Genomic DNA, 18108 nt, shown 5'->3' with positions numbered 1-18108 from the left:
GAACGGATTGCATCGATACCTATCTGATCAGTCACAAATAAGATGAAATGAACGTATTGTATTTAACAGCTATCCAACATACTAAAAAAAAAATCTTTAACGTCTAGTTTTTCGTACTGTCATAGATATCACATTTGTCACTTTGAATCTTTCTATTCATCTCATCAGTTTCATAACCTTGTTTTATAAGAATTTGAGTCGACATACATTTGTATCGGGTGGGGTACATCGACCATCACTGAGAATGGAATAGTGTGCTACCCTTAACAGTTAATTCCTACAGTCTTTCACAGAATTGAACTCAGCTTTCGCGATATTTGTGATACTTTTAAACTATTTAGTCGGAATATATAGTTTTAATTGAGTTAACTCATTTACCCGGTACTTGGGTTATGGGCCATACTCTGTGAAGGTAGATGCTGTTGCCCAGTTGTGCAAACCAAAATAGATATGGCAAGGTTCGAACCTGAGACTTAGTGAGTGAAAGTCGGAATATAACTGCTTACATTTGAAACTTTACCTAACAACTGTTTCGATTAACTGGAAATTATATGTACAATCGTCAGTTAAGTCCATTCAGATATGGGGAGGTAATTTATTTAAACACATGAACATTGGAACAAGGAAGCACCAAATATATACGCCACATGAACCACCCGATTGGTGTGAGGGCTGTGATACTGTTCGGGTGCCCAAATCGAAGTAGGTGATCTTCGTAGAGGACCATACCCTGAGCCTTCGGCCTGAAGGTCTAATGCACAAGGCAATGGAGCAACATAAGGAGATGCAGTCCTATGGTAGTCCGTGATCAATAATTGGTTCACACGCCATTTGTTCCTTCAAGATCCTGGAGCCAATGTGCACCATTGTTTTTGAATCAGGGTTTTCCAACTCTTCTAGGTAGATCCTCCATATCCACGAACCCGGTTAAAGTGCCGGACATTCGCTTTTCGTCCTCTCAATTTCGTGAACAACAGTAATACCACGAGAAGGCAGTGAGTAGGACTTTCCTGGTAGTGGCTGTATACGCGTGGCCATGTGAGAGCATTTCTAGAGGGAGAGGTGACTCTTTCCACTCTCGGCCGTACCAAGGTATTTGGGGGCGGGGAAGTAATTATTTTGTGACAGTTCAAGTCTGATCTACAAATGAATTGAAATATTTCCATATGTCTACATAACCAATTATTCCTCGAATTGTTCTTAAAATATCAACGTAAATACACATAACTCTCACTTATGTGATTGATATTGTCGTTCTAAGTGACTAGGTATACAATGATTTGCTTTAAGATGGACGCAATTGGCAAGAAGCTCTGGATTCAACAGGTGTCAAATAGTATGAACTAACATTCAAGCTTTGCCACCGAATATGTCAAGCCTCGTAACATCATTAAATAGAACTAGATAATTTAGCATACTGTACGTATGCAATAATAATAAAATTGTTTGGTTATTCAACATTTAATCACTCAATCCCAATTATGAAATGTCAATCTAACTTATTATAGTTCTATGTGAAGTTATACATCCTTCTCTCAATGTTTCATAAAAATACAATATTTAGCATCTTCGAGGATGTTTCCTCCCATTCACAATAATTGAGTACGGTAGATAAAAACATAAGTTTTACTATGGTTTTCATGTTAACCATATAAATTCCTGTACATGCATATTCAATGAACATATTTTTCTAGTGTGTCCTAACTCACTGGATAAAAATCTTAGTTTAAAGTTAGAATTAGACGTCTAATACTCAATTTAGATTAAGCTTATATGCAACATTCACCCGCTAAATACGCAGAAAAATGCTTAGAAATGCTTGATAATAAATTCATCTTAAAGATGAGACTATAATTTATGGATGATCTTTGATTGACGTTAAGGTAACATTGAGAGTGTCCGCCTAATAACTAGGATCAAATATTTTATTTTATTATTTGAACACATAAATATTGGTACAAGATGGCACCAAATATATATGCGCCACACTCGTTAATCGAAGCAAGTATAGTATTTCCCGTAAGTATCGTCATTTCATTCTGTTTGTGTGTGGGCTGTGATACTGCCCGGGTGCCTAGACCGAAGCTGGTGGTTTACTTAGGTGGCCATACCCCGAGCCTTGTACCTAAAGGTTCGACCCACAAGGCAGTGAAGCATCATGAGGAAATGTAGTTCCATGGTAGCCGGTGACCAACGATTGGTTCATACGCCATTTGTTCCCGCAGGATGCCGGAGCCCATGTCCACCATTGGTTTTGGATCCGGTTAAAGTGCCAGACATTCTCTTCTCGTCCTCTCATTTTCGTAAACAACACCCCCCGCCACGAGAAAGCAGTGAGTAGGACTTCCCTGGCAGAGGCTGTATGCGTGTGGGCGTGTGAGAACATACCCGTACCAGAGAATTTAGGGGCGTTATCAATCTGTTTGAGGAATTCGAATTATCATTTACAGTTGATGATTAAGAATTAGATTTCAGGTTTTTCATCACGAACTGACATAAACTATAATGTCAAGAAGCTATTTGGCCAAATTCTGGTTAAGTTTCTTTTAGTGAGTTAGTTTTCTACGGGATGGGGGTTGTTAAACCCATGCCCAACCCTCCTCCTTTACCCGAGCTTGGAACCGGCAGTAACTCTAGAAGAGCTACAGACGGAGTTATTTAGCCAAATGGGTGAGTGAATTTTGTGAACAAAATCCAAGACCTCATATCTTATTACCTGATTAGTTGGTTCATCCTAATTTATATCAACATTTCAAATTCATATCAAAACATTTATTACAAATGAAAAAACCATCAATTAGAAAATATACAGATTACAATAGTTGAACTCTTCATCAAATTGATCTATGTGATATTTTATTCATTTCGTTTTAATCTCCATACATCTGATGCAAATTGAAATGAATCTAAATTCCAATCATGATTTGATTGTAATGAATTCATGAATGGATTCCATAATTGATTGACAAGATTTATAGTAGATTGTAAAAATTCATAATCTATCAATATAGATATAAAGATAATAGAGAAAGATAGAAATTAAGCCTCAATTTAAGAAGAAATGATAGTAAATTCAGTTGATGAGATTGTGAATCTTTATCGACTGAGATGGTTGAGTCACGTGTTATGTATGGCTAAACACCGATTACCACGACGTGCAATGTTAACTAGTGTTGGAGATGATTGGAAGAAAGTTAGGAACGGCCAAACTAAAACATGACATCAGTCTTTCAAGTTACTAACTTCTGATCTGATCCATATTGGTAGATACAGACTACTTGATTGAGGATAAGCTTGACTATCGTAACCAATGGTTGGAGACTTTTGGTGAAATGGCTTAGAATCAATCACAATGACGTAGGTGTATATATTCTTAGTTTTCCCTTAAACTGTGAGATGAAATCTACTTTATACCTTTCTTTGTACAAATTCATTCTTCCTACATGTATCATATACTATCTTGTCTTTAAACGTTATTACCATTGAAGTGACTACTTTGATATATTCGGTGTTCATCTTATTGTTCTAATGAGGTGTGGCAATTTCGGCCAATGCCTAGTCCTACGTTTTAACTGATAGATTGTTCGGTGAATATAGTTGTTTCAGTTCAACAAGGAGATTATTCATCGGCTGAACTGTTCCGTGTTAAGATCTCTGGTTGATTCAATTCTATCTTTTTGCATATGTGCCAACTAATTACGTAATCATATTTTTACAAACATATGACCCCATTTTCTCATACAAATATAAATAAATCTTAACCATAATATAGAATTTCTTTCCCTAGATTTTGTATTGTTCACATCATTATTTCAAAAGTTTATAATGAAATTATGTAGAATGTTTATCATTACACTCTTATTAACCAACTGGAAATCCAAACTGTTTGTAACTGATGGATGATGATAAGATTGAATTGACAACGTGAGCCATTTCGTCACATCAAAGGATAAGACAATTAGTCACAAGATAAAATTTTAAGGTAATACCTGGAGGTAGTCAACAGGAAACTTCAAACATAGGCTTCGTATTATTTGGTACTCGTCAGCGAGATGTAACTGTAATCTTAGGATAGACAATACTCCCTAGATGATTCAATTCCGTGTCACTAGCTCTAAAGTATCCTGTCGACTATCTCTAATCAACAACTTACATGTCAATATGGTGCACGCGATGTCCAGTCACTAAGCTTAGTCACCACATTGCAAATTGATCAACAAAATTCGATCAACTTAAAAAAAACACTTGACATACATGATATTGGTTACAACCTAGTGATCAATCAACCATTAAGAAGAAGCTTTTCTTCTCTAGTAAATTAACATACTTATTTACAATGAACTGGCCCCCAAATGCCCTGGTATGACCGAGAGTGGGGAAAGTCACCTCTCCCAATCCAAATGCTCTCAAAGGGCCACGCGTATATAGTCTCTGCCACGGAAGTTTTACTCACTGCCTTCTCGTGGCAGGGGTGTTGTTTACAAAATTGAGAGGATAAAAAGCGAACGTCCGGCGCTTTAACCGGGTTGGTGGATATGGGCTCCAGTATCCTGAAGGAACAAATGGCGTATGAACCGATCGTTGGTCGCTGGCTATCATGGGATCGCATCTCCTTACGTTGCTCCACTGCCTTGTGAATTAGACCTTTAGGTCCAAGGCTCGGGGTATGGCCCCCTAAGTAAACCACCAGCTTCGGTCTAGGCACCCGGGCAGTATCACAGCCCTCACATATATCAAATGAGACCTGTGTGACACATACATATTTGGTGTCTTCTTGTACCAATATCTATGTGTTCAAATAAATAAATAAACAATGAACTGATCACTGATTGGTAATCGATATCATGTCAAGTTCTTTTTAGTATTGATCGAACTCTATAGATCAAGTTACTTATTTATAATAAGCACAAATATGATTAAACTTCATTTATAAAAACAAGAGATTAGGGGATATAAATTTTCGTAGTTCGCTTTACTTACTGTCAGTTAATAAATTAAGAACTTCTGACTAACAAATATAATTTTTGGAATGGGTTTTGTGGAGATTTTTAGAAATTTCACTGATTGAAATCATGAGTCAAGTGAAGCTAGACCATCATGGAAAACCTGGAAGCATTGGACGGCCGTTTCGTCCTAGTATGCGACTCCTCAGCAGTGCGCATCCACGATCTCGCACCCAGAACCTATCAGTCTCGCGCCAGGCGCTTTATCAACTAGACCACTGAGCCGGCATCCAACGGTGTTAATGTTTAATTTCAACTAATCCACGAATTTGCGCCACCGTACACCAATGTCTTCAGTGAGTTGATTTCTCACAACAGACCTGGTTGGACTCCACTTGTAGCGACTTCCAGGTTTTCCATGGTGGTCTAACTTCAATTGACTCATGATTTCAACTTGTGAAATATAATTTTTGTTCATCAAATTAAAAGCAGGTGAATAAGCAATGAGAAGTCAAAGTCCATCTATGACTCTACACACATAAACATACAAGACCAAACTTAAAACTTTGTGGTCATATAGCGGTAAATAAATAATTCTGTAAGTCTTCGACATTTATACTGACCTCATCAGCTGAAGACGCTCGGTCGCGCATCCGTATCAGATCAGCACTGGGTACACCATGCTACGCATCTCCTTACAACACTTCTCGACATACTGAATGCTTTCCAAATATTTCTTGAAATCCCTTCACTCTTAACTTTTGGTTTGATTGGATTTGGCATCCTTCAATTATAGTATTATGCACAAAAGTGTTATATCCCGATAAGTATAATCAACGGTAACTTTTGAGAACTATTTATGGGCTAATACGATACATATATTTTGTGTTGCATAATTATTAAGTAGCTAAACAATGCATACTCAAGTTCCTCTTCGTAAAAGCTTTATTTTGACCCATAGATTATTATTATACGATTTACCGTTCTTAAGTTATATCCAGTCCATGAATTACTACCTCCCACATTCATAACGACATTTAGCTAAATCTTGTACAAATGTTGTCTTCTATTTGACGGTACGATATCGTCTATATGCTTTATATATAAACCCAGTATGTTTGAAATACATCATTGATATCACAGAGGCTGAGATTGATGTTCTGGACTTGACAGACAGAACTAGATTGGAAGAAGAATCGATAAGGAATCTAAACTGCTCGTACGGATTTATACATCATTGATCTGGTCGATAAGTCACTGTTCTCTAATTGGCGGTATCATTATGTCATATATATAAATATGAATAGTCAGTCAGCTACAACGTAGGACCAGGCACATATGTGCATCGGTCCAGGTTGCCATACCTCATTAGCACAGCAAGATGAACAGCGGATTCATAGGAGTGGTTAGGTCAAAGGTTGCAATAAGGATATAGTATAGGAAGAAAGAATTAGTTGGTAGCAAGAAAGATATGAAGTGATTTTAATCTCTTAGTTTAAGGGAAGACAAAGAGTGTATACACCGACGCCATTGTGATCGATTCTGAGCCATGTCACCAAGAGTCTCCAACCATTGGTTACGATAGTCACGCGGACCCCAACCAAGTAGTCTGCATCTACCAATATGGCTCAGACTAGAAGTTAGTGACTTCAGGCACTGATGCCACGTTTTGGTTTGGCCGCCCCTAACTTTCTTCCAACCATCCCCTACCCCGGTTAGCATTGCACGTCGTGGTAATCGGTGTTCAGGCATACGTAATACGTGGCCCAACCATCTCAGTCGATGAAGATTCATAACCTCATCAACTGATTTACCATCATTCCCTAATACCCTGTGTCTAACCCCACTATTACTTACCCGGTGATCCCAGCAGATGCTAGCAATATTTCTAAGGCATCTGTGGTCAAATACTAGTAGCTTACGAGTGTCTTCTACTCTTAATGGCCATGTTTCGTTGCCGTAAATTAAAACAGAGCGAATATATATGAATAGGGCACAAGACCACAAGTTATAACAAAAAAAATGTGCTATCAAACTCTGAATAAATGTGACATCTTTAATCACAAAGTGTAAGTACAATATCATTAAGTGTCAATTATAATGATGCGTATGGTTTATAGCTACGATATTTCTATATCTTTTTTCAAGTTAACATAAGGTTAAACCAAATATTCGTTTCTATGGTAATATTGTATGCAATACAAAATCTAATCTAAAATATCTTATTTTAAATTAAGTTTAATGGTAAACAAAATGCATAGTATATATATATTGATACTTATAGGTACATAAATAACTTACAATCTCTTGCTTGAATTATTTCTTCCAATATTTTATGAGGTAATATTGTTTTCAAGGGATACTACATAGCAACAAGAACAACAACAAAATTAATCAAAAACACATCTAGCATATAGATGATGATCATAGACACGAATTACCTTTAATTAATCTTTATCAGTATACTAACTTACTTACTTACGCTTGTTACTCCTCGTGAAGGAGTATAGACCGCTCAACAGCATTCTCCATCCAATTCTGTCCTGGGCAATCCTTTCCAGCTACTTCCAGTTATTATTTATCCCTTTCATATCTGCTTCTATTTTTCGGCGTAATGTGTTCTTTAGATTTCATCTTTTCCGCTTCCCTTTAGGATTCCAAGTTAGGGCTTGCCTCGTGATGTAGTTTGATGATTTGCGTAATGTATGTCCTATCCATTTCCATCGTCTTTTCCTAATTTCCTCAGCAGCCAGAATCTTGTTTGTTCTCTCCCACAAAAGGCTGTTGGTGATGGTACCCGGCCAATGGATGTTGAGTATCTTGCGTAGACAACCATTTATAATTACTTGTACATTCTTGATGGTGGTTGTTGTAGTTCTCCAAGTTTCAGCTCCATACAGTAGAACTACCTTGACGTTCATATTGAAGATTCTCACTTTGATATTGGTTGATAGATAGTTGTTTTGAGTTCCATATGTTCTTCAATTGTAGTAATGTGGTTCTTGCTTTGCCAATCCTCGCCTTTACGTCTGCATCTGAACTTCCTAGTTCATCGATGATGCTTGCCAGCTATGTGAAGGATTCTACATCTTCCAGAGTTTCGCCATCAAGAGTGATTGGATTGCTGTTCTCTGTTTTGAATTTGAGGACCTTGGTTTTCCGCTTGTGTATGTTGAGGCCTACTGATGCCGAGACTGCTGCTACACTGGCTGTCTTTATCTGCATTTGTTCGCGTGTATGCGATAGGAGGACTAGGTCATCTGCGAAGTGCGAATCGTCAAATTGGTTCTGAACTGTCCATTGTAGGCCTTGTTTTTCCTTAGATGTCGAGGTTGTGGAAATTATTGAGTATTTTTATTGAGATCCTGAACCGATTGGTGTTAAACCACCGTTGGAAACCTGGAAGCAATGGACGGCTGTTTCGTCCTGTTGTGGGACTCCTCAGTGGCAGCGCGCATCCACGATCGTGCTCGCAGGATTCTAACCCCCAGGGCCTTCTGTCTTGTGCGCGAACGCTTAATCTACTGGACCATTGAGCCGGCATCCAATGATGTTAATGTCTCACTTCAACCAATCCACGAAATTGCGCGACCATCTTTCATTGTACTGAGGTAGATAACTGTCTCTATCCGACACGGATTAGCTCCGCTGGTCACGGCTTCTCACTAGAACTCCGAGGATTCTCTCACGAAGCTAATCACTATTGAGCACATGATAATTATCAGTATAGGGGTTGTGGAGATTATTAAATTTTTGATTGAGATCATGAACCGATTGATGTTAGACCACCAGGAGGTTAAGCGTTGGCACGCGAGACTGAAGGCCTTGGGTTCCAATCCCGCGAGCGGGATCGTGGATGCGCACTGCTGAAGAGTCCCACAATAGGATGAAATGACCGTCTAGTGCTTCCTGGTTTTCAATGCTGGTCTAACATCAATCGGTTCATGATCACAATCAAAAAGTTTGATTAATCTGTTATGTCCCAGTTCGAGACTCAATACACAACAAGTCCCATAGAAGTCTATTGGTTTGAATTACTTTATAGTAAAAACTTGATTTGTAAAATCAAATGCCTTTGTATGACCAACATTCATCTCACCTTTTCGAAATGCTCTCATATGGCCACGTGTATATATTCATTACTTGGGAGGTCCTACTAACTACCTTCTCTTGGTCGCAGTGTTGTTTACAAAATTAAAAGGACGACAACCGAACATCCGGCGATAAACATAGGTTGGTGGGTGTAGTGAACAAGAACACCAGTGGGGACGATCGAATGCATTTGACCACATAATTACAGAGCATCTCAATTAAATCTGAGAACCATATAGCAAATCGTTAATTTGCAAAATATCGATCCGTCATATCAAACTGGATTGTTCCTTTTGCAAACATCAATCCGTTGTCTCACATTTCATTGTTCATGCGTTTTCATACAAATTGCATTGTGTTCCCACTCTTCCTTTCTTGATCTTCCCCCATCTTCTGCTGCCAGACATTACGTTTTTAACTCGCGTCATATACTACGTATATCAATATAAGTAGCACGCACCATAGTGGGTACGAATAATCCACCTAGAGGAGTTAGAAAACTCTGATACCAAACCAAAAGTGGACATAAGCTCCAGGATCCTGAAAGAGCAAATGTCATATGAACCCATCGTTGGTCACTGACTACCACGGAACTGCATCTTCTAAAGTTCCTCCACTACGTTGTGGATTAAACCTGTAGGTCAAAAGCTCGGAGTGTACCTGTTTCAGTTTGGCCACCCGGGCAGTATCTCAGCCTTCATATAGGTCGAATAATTTGTGTGACTCATGTCTATTTGGTACCTTCTTGTACCAATGTTTAAGTATTTAAATAAATAAATGTAAAATCAAAATCGCAAGGTGTTTCATCTATAAAAACATGTATCTTTAGTTTATTCTAAAAGTTATAAGCCAAGATATAATATAATATAAAACAGTTTCCAATAGGAACAATAGGATAACCAATCCATATGTAAACATTTAAAACATGTTTGAACTTGATAGAAATGTAGACAAAAATCATATTCAATTAAGCATATTATATACAAGAAAATAACCATCTCATTTAGAACAAACAAAACTATAAGATAGTTATCATATACATATTTTTATTATTGATCATGCTTACTGTACTTTTTGTTCAGCCTAAGTTGAGCTTATTAGGTGTAAATGAGGTTTCAATATATTATTTATTTATTTTAACACATAAATATTGTTACAAGGAGGCACCCAAATAGGTATGCGCCACACAAGTCACTTGACCTGCGTGTGGGCTGTGACACTGCCCGGGTGCCCAAACCGAAGTAGATGGTTTTCTTAGGGGGGCGCACACCCGGAGCCTTCGACCTGAAGGTCTGATTCACAAGGCAGTGGAGCAACGTAATGAGATGCAGTCTCATGGTAGCTGGTGACCAACGATTGGTTCATACGCCATTTGTTCCCTTAAGGTAGTGGAGCCCATGTGCACCAGTGGTTTTGGAATCAGAGTTTTCCAACTCCCCTATGTGGACTCTCCATGTCCACCAACCTGATTAAAGCACCGGACATTCCGTTTTCGTCTTCTCAATGTCGTAAACAACACCCCTGCCACAAGAAGGCAGTGAGTAGGACTTCCGTGGCAGAGGCTATATACGCGTGGCCATGTGAGAGCATTTGGATTGCGAGAGGTGACTTTCCCCACTCTCGGCCGTACCAAGGCATTTGTGGGCTGCAATATATTAAAGTCATATTAGTGAACATTTAACAAGTTTAATTTTATGGTATTGAAAAAGTATTGTTCCTTCAAAGTTAAGTGGTTACAAAAATAAATTTGAGGCTAAATAATCAACTATTGTTATAGATTTGCAATTCATTTATGATATTTGCTTATTCTAAATCCTTCACTTAGATTCAAGACTTTACTTTCCTACTTACTTACGCCTGTTACCTCTCGTGGAGGAGCATAGGCCGCGAACACCAGTATTCAATTCAAGAATATGGAGCTATTTCCTAGGATGGTAAGGTGAAATCACTGGTAAGGCCATGAATACTCATTAGTAAGGAATCTTATATTACAACAAAACATCTATCCAGTGATTACTGATTTTCGTTGATTGTCTAATTAAGTTAAACCCCTAGTATAAACTACATAATCACAAATAATTGACTAACACTAACCTTTACTATGAATGTTATCAATTCTACATGCAGCATAGCTTTGAGCTGATCCAAAGGTTTCGATTCAGAAAATAGAACGATATACATTGTCAATGGATTAATTGAGTTGCCTAAAAAAATAAACAAAGTAAATTTATACATTTTCAATGTACAATTACAGATTTAAATATCTGACTTGACTGTTGTTTTATTCATTTGGTGCTCTTTTACTTGTATCTTCCCATTGTTATTTAGGACTGCAATTGATCAATCTCTTGTTGACATATGCGCGTACTGTGCGGATTGCCTCAATATTGTCTTACTTCACAAGCTTTATAAGCAAAGATGGATAGTAGCTAGCAGTGGAATCCCGTTTGATGCGCGTTTCTTCCTATTTGGGACTCGTCAGCTGGATATACCTGTATCTCAGAGTTGATATTCACTCTGGGACTGGAACCCAACTAACGAGTTTCAAAATTGGACGAAACGTGCATCCAGCATCCCACTGCTAGCCATTATCCATCTTTGCTTACTGTTGTTTTATTTAAGGAGCTAATAATACCTACTTGATTATCTAAATTTAAGTGGATGGAGAAATGTGCATACCTGTGACCTAATAGCTAAAAGTTGGATGTCTTAACTAATTATGAATCGGAAATATAGTCAAGTTTAAATTAGAGCATACGAATTATGGATTGTTTGTATGTTCACAAGTGAACAGGAATGTAAAGTTAGAACAGCCCTTTTTATATGTTTTCCTAACTATGGAAGTGGATTGATTAATCGGAAGAAATCTAAATAAGAAAAGTAATTAGATAGGGAAGCAGATATATCTCCTTTACTTTGTACCTCTGATATGCGAAAAAACACCTGTTTGCTCTACTGAAACAATCGAAGAGAAGCTACAGGGTTTGAGTGACACACTTTTAGAAAATAGATATAACAGAAAGCTTATAAGCAAATTTATGGTCACAATAGTTAGAATGAGAGAAGTACAAACAATCAATAAGAAATCCTTGTTCATGAGCCAACAATTTAGAGGCAATACAGACAATAAACTACTGATCTAGAGTGTACTTAGAACAATCTAGAGAATATTCAATCCCAGAAAACAATGACTAGTATTTTTCACGCCATCAATGATGATATCGAGGTTAAAAGATGAACTACCTAGAATGTTCACGTTATTTTGTATTTATTAATTCAACTACTGTAAAGCAACTTATACTGACAGACGTCCTAGAGATTCACATTTTTGTGTTCGTCAACACCTTTCAGCCTGGTTAAACAAAGATATGGTTAAGATAGTGAATCGCACAAGTCTCACTCCTTTAAACTAATCATAGTCTAAGAGTAAATAATTAATTTTCAATAGCTTATCAAGTTAGTAATTTTCTATCAAAACCTCTTCTCTTACCCTGATCAACTACAAACAAAATAAGTTAATGGTCATCTAACGTAACTCAGGTACATATAGCCTTTCCTTATATTTTACATAACTTAAATTTACGTTATTGAAATATCAAGAGGTATCGCCCTATAGTTCTAGTAAGAAGCAGTGATTAGTAGAGTTCAACCGGGTCTATTGTGAGATAGTAACTCATTGAAAATAATGATGGATGTGTCGCTCAATTTCTTGGACTAGTTCAAGTTAGACATTAACACAGTAGTTGGATGCCGACTAGCTCAGTGGTCTAGAGGTTAAGCGTTTGCGCGTGAAACCGATAGATTCTGTGTTCGAATCTCGTGAGGCGGGATCGTGGATTCGCACTGCTGAAAAGTCTCACAATAGGACAAAACAGCCATCGATTTCTCTCAGGTTTTCCATGATGGTCTAACTTCAATTGACTCATGATCTTAACTATTAAAATAGTTGATTGGAAATATTCTCACTGAATAGAATAAAATAATTGTATTAAACAAATATACTTTGACAATGTGATCCCGACCGTAGCTGCTACCTTGACGCGGTGGTCGGGCTTGCCTATCGTGATGACCCAACGGAGCTATATTGGCTGGAACATATGTTCCTGTAGGTTCTACTATGCCACGCAGGTCAATTGGAGAACGATAAGACTAAAAGCATCAAATCAAGGTCTGAGGGCGAAGTCGTACTGTTGACTGTAGAGGGGTGTGACAGCACTAAGGTGTTTCCCTCAGACAACCAGCGTCTGCAGCGATGCTGCCTTCACACAAGGAAGGGGTTAGAAAAGGTCGACCCTAAGAATGTCACACCTCACCTTACCTCACGGATTTCCGTCTCCGGCGGTAAGGCCCTTTGAAGAACGAAGCTAACACATTAAAAACCTCCCACGAAAAGGCCGTGTACGACCGGCCTCGAGCAGTTGTCCCTTGGGCTCTGCGGTCACGCACCCAGGTCGTTAAGACCAACACTAATCCAACTCCCTTTTCAGGTTCCTCAACAAATACCCTTCCACGGTGTGGGCAGCAGGGAAGTGACATCAGCCCTCATACCTGTAACAACACACGAGACCAAGTTGGTCACATTCAAATCCTTCCTACACCTCCTAATACTCCCTCTCTTGCTAACAAATATCAACTAAGATGAAGAAACTACATTTGGAAGTTTTCTTATTCATTATCTCTAACCATTTAAAATATGTCAAAGTACATGGATTCTGTCGAATTATTTAGACTAATTATCACAATACTGTAACTTGATCAATAAAATCAAGTCAAAAGCACTACAGAGAGAGATGAAGACAAGATGTGATTGATTATTAATTAGATTATCTTTTTAAACAAATTATAATAATTAGATTTGATCTTAGTATTTTTAGAGAAACTAATTGACTTGAATTGTACCTAGTAGTAGAGTACAGGATGTGTATACTTCATCGTATTTCTAACTCTACAGATGGATTTACTTTCAAAATTACAGCGTTGAATAGATGGTAATATCAGGTTAATGAGCTCAAAATGCACATATACCGATAGAACCTAATCAATTTCGATGCTTAGTGTCAACTACAGTAAAATAAAAACTTTTACAAAAAGAAAAACTGACTGACTGATAACTTAGTTTTAAGTATAAAATATAGAGATTCCACGTCCGGAGACGATCATGACATCTTATAATCCACAATTTTTTTTTATTTCTTTCAATCTGAGCTAAAATGAATCAATCTTAATGATAAGTTGATGTTTCGTATGTGGAATGATTTGGTACGTAGTATTAAGGAATTCTAAGTTAGAAAGAAACAACTGACAAGAACTATATCAAAAAGACATAAGATTCACTGTGAAATAGAAACATATATCAAATAATTAGGATAACTAACTTTGAACTATATGACAGTTGAACTGTCGAAGATTACAACAAGTTGGATTGAATAACGTTAAACTACATAACAGAACTAATAGCAAATGAATTAATGTGGATCAGTTTCTTTACTTTGTTACGATAAACCGAAGTCGTAAATGTCTTTAATTTTATTCCTAATAATTCTATCCAGTGAATTGTAATAGATGATGAATGTATATTATGGCCCCTAAATGCCCTGGTACGGCCGAGAGTGGGGAGAGTCACCTCTCGCAATCCAAATGCTCTTACAGGGCTACGCCACGGAAGTCCTACTCACTACCTTCTCGTGGCGGGGGTGTTGTTTACGAAATTGAGAGTATGAAAAGCGAATGTCCGGCACTTTAATCAAGTTGGTGGACATGGAGAGCCACCTGGGGGAGTTGGAAAACCCTGATTCCAAACCAATGGTGCACATGGGCTTCAGTACCCTGAAGGAACAAATGGCGTATAAACCAATCGTCGGTCACCGACTACCATGGGACTGCATCTCCCTACGTTGCTCCACTGCCTTATGGATTAGACATTCGGGTCGGAGGCTCCGGTTGTGGCCCCCTAAGAAGACCACCTGCTTCGGTTTGGGCATCCGGGCAATATCACAGCCCTCACACATATCAAATGAGATTTGTGTGGAGCATATGTATTTGGTGCCTCCTTGTAACAATATTTATGTGTTAAAATAAATAATAAAATCAAGTGATCTAGTATATAGTATAATTTACTAAGTAATATTTCGTCTTTTCATCAATAAATCAAATCTTTCGAAAGTTTAATATCCATATTTGCGATTAAATTGTCACTATATACTTTCCTTGATTTCAACCTATGCAGAAAGTTATAGACAGAAATTTACTAGGAAAATATGAATATAAACAGATGGTAGATATACTTAAAAGATTCGAACTCAAATCAACCAACCAGTCATTATGTCATAAGTATTTTTATAAATGAACTATGTCTACTAGCTAATGATGAGCATTAAGAATATGCAATAATACAGACTAAGTCTAACAAGTAACAACAAATAATTTAATGAAATTTTTATCATTCTTGGCATATGAGCATACTGTGTGGATTGCTTCGATATATTCATAATAATTTGCGACTCGTCAGCTTGATGTGTCTTGATCTCACAGTTGATATTAGATTCAAGTGTATCTTTCTGACAACTCTCAAATAAGGCAATACACGCATCCTGAATCCCGTTAATAGTCATATTCCATACATTTTATATTAACTAGTGATAATATAGTTACTTCAATAGTTGAAATCATGAGTCGATTGAAGCTAGATAATGATGGAAAACCTGTAAGCACTGGACGGCCGTCTCATTGTATTGTGGGACTCCTCAGCAGTGATTATCCACGATCCTGCCTCACGAGATTCGAACACAGAACCTATCGTTCCCACGCGCGAACGCTTAACCTCTAGACCACTGAGCTGGTCAGCATCCAACTGTGTTAATATGTAACTTCAACTAATCCACGAAATTGCGCCACCGCACATCATTGTCTTCAGTGAGCTGATATCTCATAACAGACCCAGTCGAAATTCACTGGTCATGGCTTCTCACTAGAACTCCAGGAAATGCCTCTTGAAGTCAGTCACAAGTGAGTAGATGATTATTATCAAAAGGGTTTTTATGGAGATTTTATTAATTTCAAAAGTTGATCATGTGTAAATTGAAGCTAGAATATCATGCAAAACCTGGAAGGACTGGACAATCGTTTCGTCCTACTGGTCTAGCTTCAATTGACTAATGATTTCAACTACTGAAATTACTAAAATCTCCACAAAACCCCTTCTGATAATATAGTTACTGCCTAAAATAAAAACACATATGAAAATGATTCATATATCTTATTACCACTGTTATTATTATTATTATTATCAGCTTTATTCAATATTATATTTTTGGTACAATATAGAATTCTCAGCGTAAAGTATTTCAACAAGTTTCCGTTTCTTTCTTGATGAGTCCTGGAGATAAATATCGAGTGGTCGCCAGTTAGATATTAGCAGTTCAGTAAATGAACATCTGAATAATGTGCATTCTTTTCGTTGTATATTGCCAGCAACCACATTGTCTCTTATTGAGTTTTGACAACGAAAGGTTATACACTTTTCAGAAATGCATCAGGATAGCTTATGCGATGAATAGACATAATGACATATATTAAAACAAACAAAAATAGATAACTTGTTGAAATATCTAGATGGCAGGAACACGTAGCCCAGATGCTCAAGCAGGCCGCCCTTATCATCTTCACAAATACTGATAAGACACAGTTAATAGGTTTTATGAATAATGGTAAGTAAATCATACATACATCTTTGTAACTGAACCACTTAATGGAAGTTAAACAATAGTCGATATGTTTTTTGGAGTATTTCTGACAGCAAATGGTTAAATTTGAAAACAATATTTTAGACCATTACTCGATGAGATGAAAGATGTAGTCTAAAAAAAAATCGAATTAGTTAATTGATTCCAATGTTAGATCAATCGGAAAAAGTCATCTAATGATGAAGTTCAGAAATACTGAAAATGAAGCAGTTGTTACCTTTACCATAGAATGGAAATTGAGCACCTTGGTTGTGCATATCAGAATAGAAATAATCAATAAACCAATGAGAAAAAAGATAAACAACAACAAGGTCAAAGGTCAAGCCATAGGGTAAGACAAGTGAAATAAATAACCAGACAACTGCCAGTTATCAAATTTCAGGACAATAGAATAAGATATTAGTCGATTGTGTATATTAATGTTAGGGGCGGCCAAACCAAAACGTGGCATCAGTCCTTGAAGTCACTAAATTCTAGTCTGAGCCATGTTGATAGATACAGACTACTTGGTTGGGGTCCGCATGACTATCGTAACCAACGGTTGGAGACTGTGGGTGACATGGCTGACAATCGATCACAATGGCGTGGGTGTATATACTGACTGTCTTCCCTTAAACTATGTGATTAAAATAGCTTCATATGTTTCTTTCTATGAATTAATTCTTTCTTTCTTTACTATATCCACCTAGTATTTGATCATGGGTGTCTTCGAAACATTGCTCGTATATCCTGGAACCATCGAGTAAGTAATGCAGTTGTTAGGAAACGGGTACTAGATAAGGATGACAAATCAATTGATGAAGTAGTAAAACTTCATCAGTTGAGATGGCTGGGACACGTGTTACGTATGCCCAACCACCGACTGCCTCGACGTGCGATGCTCAGTGGTATAGGAGTAAGTTGGAAGAAAGCTAGAGGCGGCCAGACCAAAACATGGCACAAATCCATGAAGTCACTGACAAGTGGACTGATCCATGTTAGTAGGTGTAGACTACCTGGTTGGGGACCGCGAGATGATAGCAACCGATGGTTAGAGACCTTGAATGACATAGCTCAAAGTCGTTTGCAGTGGCGCAGGTGCATCCACTCTTTGTGTTCTCTAAAATTCTAATCTCCTGAATCTTCCTTGTCTTTTTTTTTCTCTTTCCAAATTTATTTCACTAGATTATACTCTTTAAATAACATTTTCAAACCCTAATGTTTCCGATTACTGATTACACTTGTATTACTTCTACCACTAGGGGATTTGAATGGACAACTGCATCTCTGTGCTAATGTGGTATGGTAACTTGAACTGATGTACGTACGTACGAAGTTCTACGTTGTTACTG

At 37.5% G+C, this 18108-nt stretch overlaps 1 protein-coding gene across 2 annotated transcripts in view; it reads right to left on the bottom strand.

Annotated features, from left to right (window-relative positions):
- Positions 1-1641: 1641 nt before the first annotated feature.
- Positions 1642-18108, bottom strand: part of RUSF1 (RUS member 1) — a 35398-nt gene continuing 18931 nt past the window's right edge. For both annotated transcript variants that reach the window (XM_051216550.1, XM_035730178.2), the window contains 3 exons: positions 11130-11239; positions 7245-7305; positions 1642-2999 (listed from right to left, as the gene is read on the bottom strand). In XM_051216550.1, coding sequence (XP_051067148.1) covers positions 2857-2999; positions 7245-7305; positions 11130-11239 — 314 coding nt within the window. In that variant the 3' untranslated portion in view covers positions 1642-2856. The remainder of the gene's footprint in view (positions 3000-7244; positions 7306-11129; positions 11240-18108) is intronic.

Source organism: Schistosoma haematobium, chromosome 4, assembly GCF_000699445.3.
Source record: "Schistosoma haematobium chromosome 4, whole genome shotgun sequence".
NCBI lineage: Eukaryota > Metazoa > Platyhelminthes > Trematoda > Strigeidida > Schistosomatidae > Schistosoma > Schistosoma haematobium.
This window is presented reverse-complemented; position numbering and strand designations above follow the sequence as displayed.